Here is a 13,860-nt window from a genome sequence, read left to right as displayed (position 1 = left end):
CCCAACTGCCCTCCCCCCTTTTTTATCCAAAGACACTGGCCTTTTTGCTTCATCTCCTGCGTTTAGGGATTTTCACAGGTTGTCCCCCAAGCCTGGAATGCCCTCCTTCCTCATCTCTTCCCTCTGACTTCCTTCAAATTCCAGCTAAAAGTGGTTTTTGTTTTGTTTTGTTTTTTAAATGCACGGGGCAGTGAGGGTTAAGTGACTTTCCCAAGGTCACACAGCTAGTAAGTGTCAAGTGTCTGAGGCTGGATCTGAACTCAGGTCCTCCTGAATACAGGGCTGGTGCTTTATCCCCTGTGCCACCTAGCTGCCCCCAATTATTTCCAATTTAAAAGCAGTTTTCTCAAAAGGCAAGGACTCTCTTTTGCTTATCCTTGTATCTTTAGTGCTAACATAGTAGGCACTTTAAAAAGTTTGTTGACTGACTGTAGCCCTAGTGCCTAGCACGTAGTAGGAGCTTAATAAATTATTTGATTAATTGATGTACTTTATCAAATTCTTCATTAAAATCTTGTTAAACTAGATTTTGAACAGGCCATCTATTCCAGTTACAGAAGAACTGAAACCTGGAAGAGTTAAATGACATGCCTAGTAGTCAGATTTGAATTTAAGAAATGCATTTAGTCTTACATGAACTGATAAAGCCATGCTAACTCTTTGTAATCACCACTCATCTTTCTAGATAGTCATCAAAACCATCTCTTTATTGGTCTGTTCATTTGTTTCTTTTCATGGAAACTTCAGTTTACCTCACCTGCTATCACCCAGCTAGCACTGTCACTGACCTAGCCACACTGTGGAAACATACATACATATACATGTACATATACAATGAAAGATTACTGGAATACTACAATTGTTAAAACTTACCACAGCTGAATTCATGCTAGTGCTTTGTATACTAGACATAATCATTCAAAAACAACAAAAGGAAAATTAAATTGAAATAAATGCTAACAGGAAATTCAACTAGTATTAAGATTTAGCCTCTTAAATTTCAGGGGGAAATAGTCATTTTGTCATTAAATTTTAAGCTGTAACTAACTATAGATAGCATATTCCTGTAATGGGATATATGATAGTTAAAAGTAAACTTTCCAAGTGTAACAACAAATTCGTGATTCATTGAGCACTGCATAAGTTTATTATAAACACCAAAACTATTCAGAATTTAGGAAAGTATTTGACATCCTTGTTCTCCACTGTTAAGTGTCTTGTTTAGGTGTCAAATCTTATGATCTAAGTTTTTAATGTGAAACCTTCTTTTGAAAACTAATATTAACAAACTAAAAGAATTTTATAGATGGTAGTTGAAGAGAACATTTAACTTATTGAAATAGAATTATTTCTTCATAAATTCCCTTTTTTTCCCCATAGTGAAAATATTCACATGTTGTCTGAAGAAAAACAAAGGATAATGTTGTTAGAAAGAGTAAGTAACTTTTTTTTTCTTTCTGAGTAAGTAACTTTTAAAAAAACAATCTTAAATTCATGATGTCCACTTTAGAATATACTTGGGTATAAATTAACAGGTTTTATTCCATGAATGTATTTTCATTTTAAAGAGTCTATCCATCTTTGCATTTAGAATTTGATGTTTCATTATTGTTGGTGTTGGTGGTAGTGTGTGTGTGTTTTAAGGGTCTAGTTAACATTTTGAAGAATCCTGTCTCTATTAAAGAGAATAAATGACTTTTAACAACTCAGATAATCTTTGTTTTTGAATGCCTACTAATGAAGCTGTATTTCAGAGAACAAGATCTAGAATCCCTTTTAACAATTGTAGGAAATTGAACAAATACTTTATATATATTTTTAAAATGATACATTTATTTATCTTAGTTTTTAAAATATAAAATGAGAAGAACAGTAATATTTCTGATAACACAATTATACAATTAATGTATCTCAGATAAGAATAAATTTGAATGTTTGAATAGGATCTTGAAGGTTGGCTATGCTTTTCCATTTTCAGCCATGATCAGGGCATTACTTCTATTTGTTTCTTATATTTTATAGCCAGATAAGCACATATCTAATTTTTGTAACATAGGTAGTGTAATTCTTTGTCCATAGACCGACCAGTCATTATTCCTTAATTAAATAAACAATCTTTTTATTTCTATCTATTGAAATTTTTGGAAATCAGACTGGTAAATATTTTCAAATAGAGCATAAGCAGGTATGTCTATAATTGCTTTGTTTCAAGCCAAATTCAGAGCATCTTGAATTTATTTCTGTTGGAAAGTATCGCTGTTGGAAAATAGTCTAAAGAAAAATTTTTGGACTTTATTTTTCTTTTGATTTTAATTCAGCTTTTTTGGTATTCCAAGTATTTTGTCATTTTGGATTCATTATGATATAAGCACAGAAAATAATTTGTCATTTGTTCTACAGACTTTGCAGTTAAAAGAAGAAGAAAACAAGCGGTTAAATCAGAGACTAGTAAGTATTTATTATTTGACATATTAATATTTCTAAAAGTGTCATTATTTTTGCGCTTTTTCACACACAAAGACCACCATCAGTAGTGCATCTGTTTTTGAGTGCCTTGTTTCCAGTAGTTATAATAGTTTTTATATTTTATATTTCTTTGCAGTAAATATTTCTCAGTTCAGAAATACCCACTTCATTCAGGTATTCCACTAGGCAGTTGTGATTAGATATACTCTGTAATTGGGGGTAGGGAAAGGGTCTGACATAGGCAAAACTAAGTATAATCAGTGAATTAATGGAAAACATTTAAGTTTTTATGCTAAACAATATTCTAATTGCTGAGAATACAAGTACCAAAGCAACAACAGTCATGTAGCTTATATTCTTTTTTTTTTTTTTTTTTTTTTTTTTTGCTGGACAATGGGGGTTAAGTGACTTGCCCAGGGTCACACAGCTAGTAAGTCAAGTGTCTGAGGCCGGATCTGAACTCAGGTACTCCTGAATCCAGGGCCGGTGCTCTATCCACTGTGCCACCTAGCCACCCCCGCTTATATTCTTTTTTTAAATATTTTTTATTTTTAAAAATATTTTCCAATTATACATAATTTTTTAAAACATTTGTTTTAAAATTTTGACTTTCAAATTATCCCCTTTCCTCCCACTCTTTAAATGAGGCAATCAAGTATGATATCTGTATATCATGCAAAACATTTCTTAGCTATGTTCCAGAAGAAATCACATAAAGAAAATTAAAAAGTGCTTTAGTCTGCATTCAGAGCTTATCAGTTTTTTCTCTGCAGGTAGATGCCATTTTTTATCAAGGGGCCTTTGGAATTGTTTTGGATCATTGTCTTGATCAGAATAACTAAGTCTTTCACAGTTGGTCATCCTTACAGAATTGTCGTTACTGTGTGCAATGTTCTGTCTTCCCCAGGTTTTTCTATAACCATCCTGCTTGTTGTTTCATACGCCACAGTTTGTTCATCCATTCCTCAATTGATGGGCATCCCCTTAAATTCCAGTTCTTTGCCACTGCAAAAAAAAGCCAATATAAAGATTTTTGTACAAATAGATCTTTTTCCTACCTCTTTATCTCTTTATCTCTTTGGGAAACAGAACTAGTAGTGGTATTTCTGGGTCAAAGGGTATTTACAATTTTATAGCCCATTCATTGTCTGTTTCCAAATCGTTTTCTGGAATGGTTAGACTAGAAGAAACTGATATTCTAATACAAATGATAAATAGTAGAATGGTAGCCAGGACCAAATATTTTGGTTGGAAAAGTCAAAGAGATATTGAGTCAAACTGTAGCAGAATAGATCTATATACCCTTTCTAGTAGCATTGACAATTGTTTTGATTATGGTTCCAGACATGAAAAAAAGGAGAAGGTCAAAGGTACATGGCAGCCAACAAGCAGATGACTAGGGAATGAATCAAGTGTTGCTAGAGTTAGACCTAAATATATTAAGTCTTTCTGGAGGAGGAGACTTGCCAGTTTTTGAAAGAAAATAATATCAACAAGTAGAGTTGTAGAGAGAGTGTGTTGCAAACATTGAAGATAACCTATTTGTGTGCATGGAAGTTGGAGAGCACAAGATAAAATCAAGGAAAAGGCAGTAGTCCAGTTTTCTTAAAAGTTTTAGAAGGGTTGTGATATACATTGGTAGAGTTAGATAAGGCCATCTGAGTTAATCATGGGCCCTTAAAGTATTAAAATATTGTTGCCATATGTGTACACCATCCTAGACAGGATGATACCAACTTGCCACTAATTATTAAATTGTAATGTTAAATGATGTATATAATAAAACTCACAATTTGTTTTACCTAAAGTATTGGACCCACCACAGCTGGTAGACCTACATACATACATAAACTTATAAACACATATATACAACATATGTATATAATTAATATACTTTATAGAGAAGTTCATATGCTCCTGATACCCTCATTTAATCTTTTAATTCATTTAATCATTTAACTATTTGTGTATATGTATGTAATTTCAAAGCTTTTAAAAATGTATATTAAGTAATTTCCAATAAAATACTGTTTCTAACTAATATTGACTAGAGAAACATTTAAGCCTTATATGACAACCACTGTGCTAAGCAGTGAGGATACAAATTCTAAATAATCTCAATTATAAGTCAGATAAGTCATCCACAGAGGAGAAAAGCAAGGTCCAGAAAAGTTAAGTAATCACATAGGTGAGGAAATCAATTGTATACAGATGGAAAGAACCCACAGAATCTGAAATAAATGCGATCTTACCAGCATCTAGTCTAGCCCAGGGGATGTGAGCCTCTTCAGAGCAGGCTCTTATATTAATTCTAGTCATAGCTCCAACACTTAGCACATAGTAGACCCTTAATTTTATCCATCATAGAAAACAAGAGAAATATGAATTATAGAATGTTTTCCCCAAAGTAAAAATTGTATTCTTTGACTACTGGTTTCAATTATAGCCAAGTAGAAGTTCTTTTGCTATTCAATTTAATGACTGGAAAGAAGATTTCATAGGATCATAGATCTGGACCTGGAAAGTGGAAGTTGTCTACTCTAATTTTTTAGGTGAGGAAACTGAGGTCCAGGGCAGTTAAGTGATTTGCCCAATATGATGCAGATAGTAAGCAACAGAGCTGGGATTTGAATGCAGATTGTTTGACTATAGAGCCAATATTTTTCCAGTACAATTTCACCATTCATATAACCCATTTCTAAAGTGCTTGATAATTTTTCTTTTCTTCAACATTACAATTTCTTTAGAAAGTATTTTTGTGTTTTAAAGTGAAATTTAAGCTCAGTTTCCATTTAAGCTTTCACAAATTCCAAATTGAAAGCATCTCAGAAGTATAATAAAAATACAATCTTTCATATATGCTATCACAGAAGTCTTAGTATAGTTTGTTTTTTGTTTGTTTTTGTTTTTGTTTTTCAGGGCAATGAGGGTTAAGTGATTTGCCCAGGGTCACACAGCTAGTAAGTGTCAAGTGTCTGAGGCTGGATTTGAACTCAGGTCCTCCTGAATCCAGGGCCGGTGCTTTACCAATGCACCATCTAGCTGCCCCCCTTAGTATAGTTTGTTTTGTTTTTTTTAATTTTTAGTGAGGCAATTGGGGTTAAGTGACTTGCCCAGGGTCACACAGCTAGTAAGTGTTAAGTGTCTGAGGCCGAATTTGAACTCAGGTACTCCTGACTCCAGGGCTGGTGCTCCATCCACTGTGCCACCTAGCTGCCCCCTTAGTATAGTTTTAATCTGTTAGAGCTATGGAAGCTTAAAACTTCCCAAGGGGGCAGCTAGGTGGCACAGTGGATAAAGCACCGGCCCTGGATTCAGGAGTACCTGAGTTCAAATCCGGCCTCAGACACTTGACACTTACTAGCTGTGTGACCCTGGGCAAGTCACTTAACCCCAATTGCCTCACTTAAAAAAAAAAAAAAACTTCCCAAGGCTTGTACAGTGCCCTGTAAAGCAGATTTTTCCAAGTGCTTTATGGTATGGGGCAGCTAGGTGGCGCAGTGAATAAAGCACCGGCCCTGGATTCAGAAGGACCTGAGTTCAAATCTGGCCTCAGACACTTGACAGTTACTACCTGTGTGACCCTGGGCAAGTCTCTTAACCCTCATTGCCCTGCCCAAAACAAACAAAAAACCCACCAAAAAACGAAGTGCTTTCTGGTATCTTATTTGATCCTAACAGCCCTGTGGGGTAGGAACTATTACTATCCCCATTTTATTTCATGAAAAAACAGAAGCCAGAAGAGGTTAAGTTAAAGCCCAGGATCACACAATTAAAAAGTGCCTGAAGCAACATTTGAACAGGTTTTCCTTGTTCCAAATCCAGTGCTCTGCCCACTGTTCTGTCCTGGGGTTTACTGCACTTTTTTTCTTAATGTCTCTTGAACTTTTTTTTTTAATCTTTTAAAAATTTTTTTCTCAATTACATGGAAAGATATTTTTTGAGTTCCAAATTTTTCTCCCATCCTCCTGTGCTTTCCCCCTCCCGAGGCCAGCAAGAAATTTGATATAGGTTATAATTACTATCATGTTAAACATTTCCACATTTAATCTGAACAAGAGGAAAAAAAACACACAAGAAAAGAATAAACAAGAACAATAACCAAAAAAAGCAACAAAAAATGAAAATTGTATGTTTCAGTTCTGCATTCAAACGTCACAGTTCTTTTTCTGAGTGTGGAGAGCATTTTCCAACATAAATCCCTTGGTATTGTCCCATTGCATTGCTGAGAAGAGTTAAGTCTGTCAGTTGATCATCACACAATGTTGTTGATACAGTGTACAATGTTCTCTTGGGTTCTACTCATTTCATTCAGCATCAATTCGTGTAAGTCCAGGTTTTTGTGAAATCCATCTGTATTCCATTACATTCATACCACAACTATAAATATTTTTGTACATGTGGGTTCTTTTCCCTTTTTTATGATCTCTTTGGAATATAGACCTAGTAGTAGTATTTCTGGGTCAAAGGGTATGCACAGGGTTTACTGTACTTATAATGACAATATCCAAATTGTTAATGTTTTAAAGCCCCAAATCTTGAATCCCAGCAAATTGGAGTTTATTTACAAAGCATGTCAGTGAGGATATTAAGGATCGTCTAATCTTCATTATAAAGAAAAAGAAGCTGATGTCCAGAGAAAGAAAATGATTTTCCCATTCTCACAAACCATTTCTTACTCTGTCAACACTGAAGAAGAAACTAAAAATACCCATATTTTACAAAGACAGGGTACATTAATTCATGAGCTTTGTAAACCAACACTACAATGTCACATGTTTGTGTGTGTGTATATATATATATATATATATATATTCCTAAGACATATATGTATTTTTCTGCATTTATATTTATGTGCATATTAACACGTTAGGATTTAATGAAAATTGATCCTTAGACTTGATGAAGTAGAACGTTTTCAGATTTGTAGGTTAACAATGTACAAGTATTCTTACCTAACAAACTTTGTTAGCTGAATTCCATAATTGCTACGTATATTTCCTCCTAATTCTCACTTTGCAGAATTTGTAGGTCCTTTGCTTCCACCATATGGAATTCCCTCCTTGCCAAAGTTAACCCTTACATGGCTGCATAAATTACATTTATTTAACATTAATTAAATTAAGGAGAAAACTTAAATTTGAAGTGAAGTTTTCAGTCCAGCCTTATTTAAATAAAAATATATTTAACATCTGTGAAAACTAAGGGAAATTGTTGAAGGTAACTATACTAATGTACTCAATGGCCAAGAAAAGTAATTTGAATATTTCACCAAACAGTTGTCATGCTTTTGAATGACTCTTGTTATCAAGAACTTTTAAATAAATGTAATTGTTTAATCAAAATTAAGTGTTTAAAGTTTTTTAATCTAAATTTTTTTCTGTTTAGGTACTTAAATTATTTAAGGATAATAAACTATTTGAGCCTAATCACATTTTATATTCTTTATTCCTTCCTCAATTTTTTTTCTTCCAGATGTCTCAAAGCATGTCTTCAGTTTCTTCAAGGCATTCTGAAAAAATAGCTATTAGAGAGTAAGTATTTGTTTTTGGTAGAGTATTTTATTTATGTAACCAGTTAGCAAATAAAATCTCTTAAAAGTGTCAACTTGTTAGAGAAATAATAGAATTTCAGATTAGTTGGGACTTGAAAAGCTAGTCCAGCTTATACTCGAAGAATGATTATGTCTGTTATTCAGAAAGTTGTCATCCAACTTTGCTGAAAAAACACTCCCAGTGAAGAGAGACCTGCAGCCTCGAAGGACGTGCCATGGATGTTAATCCATCAGTAGATATTTCATTGCCCTTTACTGTACTGTTATGGGCCAGTACTCCACTGAGGCTAGTTTTTAGATTCATTAGTATCTCTAAAAACTGATACATAGTAAGTAATTGTCTCTAATGTCAGTTTCAAAATGTTAAGCATGTGTGCTGAAACATATGTAGCTTACCTCAGTAGTATCTCGAATATAGCCAAATCCTTCTGGATGTGTACATATAACTAGTATTAAAGCCCACAACTGCCTATTGTTTAAAATTTGTTCTCACTTTGTTTTAAGAAGCCTATTCTGATTTCTAGCTTTTTCTAGCTTTTATCTTGACCAGGGTCCTAAATGTTATTTTAAAGATTTTTAACCATCTGTAATTTTAATTTGAAAATGTAAGTGTAATTCTTTCCCATTTTTTATGTCTAATTTATATTTCTCTCTGATTTCAGTTGCAATAGGAAAAAAAAGAGCTCAGAATGGTTCTTTAGTTAGTTATAGCCAGAAGGTTCTGGATGAAGACAAAGAGATGGTTAATAATATCACTTCTGTCCCTTTAAAAATAAGATTTTGTCATGGTTTTTTGGTTTGTGATTTGTTTTGCTATAGTATTTAACAAAGTCTTTTCCTTGTTTTCTGTTTTAGGGGAAAAGTAGATAAGGGTTCCAGAAATAGTGATGCTTTCCTTATTCTGAAATGTTCTAATCATTCCCTGTGATATAAGAAAGTTAACAATCAGCTTAATTTTATTTAAAAAGGGGGAAAAAAGCAGGCCACATAGCATATTTAGCACTGTGTTGGGTGACAACAATCAGTGCTAAAAACCACAACTCCAAAAAAATATAAAGCATTATTCTTGAAGTGCATTTTTTTTTTAAGAGATCTCCTTCTTGAGGCCACAGGTGGCGAGGGAGGGCATGTATAAATCATTGTATTAGGCAAGCCATACAACATAGGTATGTAAGCCAGTACTTCCTTCCACTTCTTTTTCTAAGCAACACTTTTACACCTGGATTGTATTATATTGAAAAAATTGTCATTTGTAACTTTCCTTTGCATATACCTAGGATAAGATATTTTAAAATGGGAGAGGGGAGTTTTACTGTCACTTTGTCTTTTATGAAAGTCAAATTATAGTGAACTTCTAATGGTGCCATAATAATCATTTAAATACCATGTTTACTTATAAAAAATAAGTGGATACAATATTAGAAAAATATGTTTGTAAAATCAAATTGGTTTATTTTCTCAAAATCAGATATTGAATACATACTATATGCCTGGCCTTATGCTAATTTTCTTGCGTAAAAAAGCTTTGGGAGCATGTGGACATGTAGATTTAAATGAAATTTTGAGGATATATTTAGTTATTTAATTAGGTAGTGCGATACAATGGAAACAATACTAAATTTGTAGTCAGAGGACCTGGACTCAAATCTAACTTCTCCTTACTGCTTTTAGTGACCTTGTAGTAACAGAAAAGTTACTTCACCTCTGTGGATCCCACTTTACTCATCTCTTAACTGTAGGACTAAAGAGAATCTCTTAAATCTCAAAGATTCCTTTCAGATTTATAGCCTGCAATTTTATCTTAGGGCAGCTAGGTGACTTAGTTGATAGAGCTCTGGGCCTGGAGTTATGAAGACCTGAGTTCAAATCCAACCTCAGATGCTTACTAGCTGTGTGATCCTGGGCAAATCACTTAACTTCTATTTGCCTTAATCTACTAGAGAAGGAAATGGCAAACCACTCCAGTATCCTTGCCAAGAAAATCCCATGGACAGTATGGTCCACAGGATCACAGAGAGTCAGGAAAAACTGAACGACAAAAATTTTATCTTAAAATCCAAAAATTAGTTAAGTTTTCAAAATGTGGTTGTAATAACACCACCAAGTATAGTAAAAATCTACTACATTTATTAGTTTTCAGGTTGGAGACTTGGTTCTCATTATCTTGGATGAACGTCATGACAATTATGTATTATTTACTGTTAGCCCAACTTTATACTTCCTGCATTCAGAGTCTCTTGCTGCATTGGACCTCAAACCAGGTGAGTGTGGTAAGTGTCTCATTCTTAACTAAAATATGATGTTTTGGGGTCAGTAATTATCAGTTTTTATTTAAAGGATAGCCACTTTTGTCAGAATTGTTAGAATTCTCAAATTTAGCATACCAACTAATTCACTATAGTACAAATACTAATTCACTGTGGTATAAATATTTACCAAAAAAAAGAATGTCTAGTAATAATCTGTATTCAAAATGAACAGTAAATACAGTGTACTGTGTCCAGGGCATTGCAAAACACTGAGATGTTGTCTTTTAGGGAACTCTCAAATCTGGAATTATTTTTTTTTGTCATCTAAGAAAATTGTGTAGTAGAAAAAGCCTAGAAATTAGGAGTCAGAAATCATGAATTGTTGTCATAGTTTGGACTCTATATAATCCTGAGCATGTTACTTAACTTTTCTGGGCATCAGTCTTCTCAGCCAGAAAATGAGAAAATGGTTCAGAGTCCCATCTGATTAGCAATATATGAACAGATATTACAACCATTTAGGATACTTTAGTGTTCTATCTGACAATTCTTTGGGGGGGGGCAGGGCAGTGAGGGTTAAGTGACTTGCCCAGGGTCACACAGCTAGTGAGTGTCAAGTGTCTGAGGCCAGATTTGAACTTGGGTCCTCCTGAATCTAGGGACTATGCGTTATCCACTGCACCACCTAGCTGCCACCTATCTGACAATTTTTAACAGTGTGGTTGTGTGTGTATGTATGTGTTTATATGGTAACTATTAACCAGAATATTTCATTAACTAAACCATTTATTCAACTGAAGTTCTATTTCAGTGCTTCATCTTAGTATAAAAGTGACTACTTTCTTAAAAGACTATGCCAGTCAAGCTTGGTTCTGCCAAGTGAGAGAGGCCTCAAGTACAGGCTTATTGAAGGACCTTCTATGTGTCTGCTGTATGATGATAAGCCTAGCTAAATTCAGAGAGGTTTGGCCAGTAGAGACAGATTCTGTTTTTGTCCACAGCAACTAAGTGCAGTTATCTAAATTGTTGCATCCACATTGATTAAGATAGTAACCCACTGATGAAATCATTACTCTTCTAAAGTATTAAAATGCTCCTTTCCTTGACTATGATGAAGAAAATGTCTTTATTGTATCAGATGCTATCATTTAGTCTAGGGTTGCCTGATTCAGCCTTATGTATACATAATTAGTATAGCTTTATAAATTCCAGGTTCTCCCCACTCCCCCCCACCCCCCGCAACTTAACAGACACTAAATAAATGAGTATTTCCATATATATAATAAAACAGAAAAAAGGATTATTTATGAAACTGTAAATATCTATGTATAACTTGCTTTTTTTTTTTTTTGGTTGTTTTGTTTTGGGTTTTTTTTTGAGAGGCAATTGGGGTTAAGTGACTTGCCCAAGGTCACACAGCTAGTAAGTGTTAAGTGTCTGAGGCCGGCTTTGAACTCAGGTCCTCCTGAATCCAGGGCCGGTGCTTTATCCACTGCTCCACCTAGCTGCCCCATAACTTGCTTTTAAAGTAATAAACATATTAAATAATTCCAACATATAACTTTCAGAGATATCCTGGTTGTTTTCCTCTGCCTTTCTTTGTTTCTTTCTTTGTTTCTTTCTTTGTTTCTTTCTTTCTTTGTTTCCTTCCTTCCTTCCTTCCTTCCTTCCTTCCTTCCTTCCTTCCTTCCTTCCTTCCTTCCTTCTTTCTTTCTTTCTTTCCAGGGCAATGGGGGTTAAGTGACTTGCCCAGGGTCACTCAGTGTCAAGTGTCTGAGGCTGGATTTGAACTCAGATCCTCCTGAATCCAGGGCCAATGCTTTTATCCACTGCGCCACCTAGCTGCCCCTTCCTATGTCTTTCAAAGAAAAAAACAATAAGTAATTGTAAAAATCATGTAACTTTGGCTTTTCCCAGACAGTAAAATAGAGAAAAAGTAGGCATTAAATTCCTCATATTCATAGCCTCCTTTTTGGTTACTCAGGAGTCCTCTGGTAATTTTTGTAGTCTATAACATTCAATTTTCTGAGGACTTCTAAGTTCTTCCCTAGGACTACCTTTGGGAAGATTCCCAGGCTACCAGGAGAGAGGTTCTGTGCTATCATCAATAGAGATTTGGACTATATTTGTAGTCAAGTAGGTAGAGGATTGGGAGGAAGACTTGAGTTCAATTTCTACCTAACAAGTACATTGCTGTATTCAAGTTAAAATCTGGCCTAAAAAGCTCAGTGTGCCCAGTACTGCTGCCTATTTTCCTTACCACTAATATTCTCAACCCTGTTTTGTTCATTGGGAAGACAGTTCAGTGTATGAGGGCCCTTTGAATCTGCCTCTGGAGAGTTTCCAACTTGAGTTATGTTACAACTACTTGCTACCAGAGCAGGTCAAGTTCATAAGGTGCTCACTTGTATTAAGAGGGAATTTCTTCCCTTGGTATTTATACCAGTGAAGTCACAGATGCAGTTTCTAGCCTTATACCAGGCCATTACGCTCAGCTTCCCTGCAGCATAACTGAGACTGGTGGATAAGCCACAAAGGTAGATCCAGAGAGGGCATGAGAAAAAAGGAAAGTAGGGCACTGGGCTTTTAGCCTAGATTTTAACTTCTTCAGTTTAACTTCCAGGCATGGACTGAAGGAAAACTGGGGCAGTAACAAGGGGAGATCTAGCTACTAACTAGCTATGTTCAAGTATCTTCACTTCTTAGGGCCTCTCCTTCATCTGTAAAACAAGAGACTTAGACTAGATAATCTCTAAGGCCTTTTCTTGCTCTAAAATTTTAGAGCAGGGGGCAGCTATGTGTTACAGTGGATAGAGCACCGGCCCTGGATTCAGGGGGACCTGAGTCCAAATCCGGCCTCAGACATTTAACACTTACTAGCTGTGTGACCCTTGGCAAGTCACTTAACCCCCCATTTGCCTCATAAATAAAATAAAATATAAAAATAAAATTTTAGAGCAGAAAATTTACCTAGAATTTAAAATATATATATATATATAAAATCTTCTTTCCCCAGCTAGCAAACTCCCAAGGTTGTATGTATACATTTCCCATTTCTCCCAAGGAGGAGATACTTAAACTTCTCTTCATATTTTATCTCCTCCTTGGGATATTGGATTATCTGATGAATTACTATCATGGGATTCATTGATGTCTTGGTCACTAGTGGTAAAAAGGGGAAAAAAAAGCTTATTTCTTAATTTATAATGTGACAGTGTCTATTCTTTTGTTTCTAGTCCTTTAAAGATGGTGTGAAAGGGCAATCCACTTTTGGTAGGATTGGGTGGAGTAGTGATCAGCAGAACCCTTGTCACTCACAGAAACAGAATTTCACAGAATTTGAGAGTTGAAAGGGACCTCCATAGCCATCTAGTCCAACCTATACAGGAAAGGAAAAATTTCACCATAACACACCCAGCAAGCTTTTCAGCCTCTGTATGAAACCTTCCATGGAAATGGACCTTGCCATCATTCTACATCTACCATCCATTCTACTTTGGGGCAGCTTTTTAATTCATTATCAGGAAGTTTTGCATAACATCAGGTTTAAACTGGCTTGTTATCAGCTTCAGTTATTGGTTTTTGTTTTGC

The 13,860-nt window shown here is 34.9% G+C and overlaps 1 protein-coding gene across 3 annotated transcripts in view; it reads left to right on the top strand.

Moving 5' to 3' along the window:
- The window catches only part of RB1CC1 (RB1 inducible coiled-coil 1), a 94,460-nt gene that overhangs the window by 77,546 nt on the left and 3,054 nt on the right, over positions 1–13,860 (top strand). For 2 of the 3 annotated variants that reach the window (XM_043988204.1, XM_043988211.1), the window contains exons 19-22: positions 1,381–1,435; positions 2,401–2,448; positions 7,942–8,000; positions 10,154–10,290. In XM_043988204.1, the coding sequence (XP_043844139.1) occupies positions 1,381–1,435; positions 2,401–2,448; positions 7,942–8,000; positions 10,154–10,290 (299 nt within the window). The remainder of the gene's footprint in view (positions 1–1,380; positions 1,436–2,400; positions 2,449–7,941; positions 8,001–10,153; positions 10,291–13,860) is intronic. The other variant, XM_043988219.1, reaches the window with a different exon arrangement.

This window comes from Dromiciops gliroides, chromosome 1 (genome assembly GCF_019393635.1).
Source record: "Dromiciops gliroides isolate mDroGli1 chromosome 1, mDroGli1.pri, whole genome shotgun sequence".
NCBI lineage: Eukaryota > Metazoa > Chordata > Mammalia > Microbiotheria > Microbiotheriidae > Dromiciops > Dromiciops gliroides.
The sequence above is the reverse complement of the archived record's forward strand: the minus strand, read 5'-3'. Positions and strand labels throughout refer to the sequence as shown.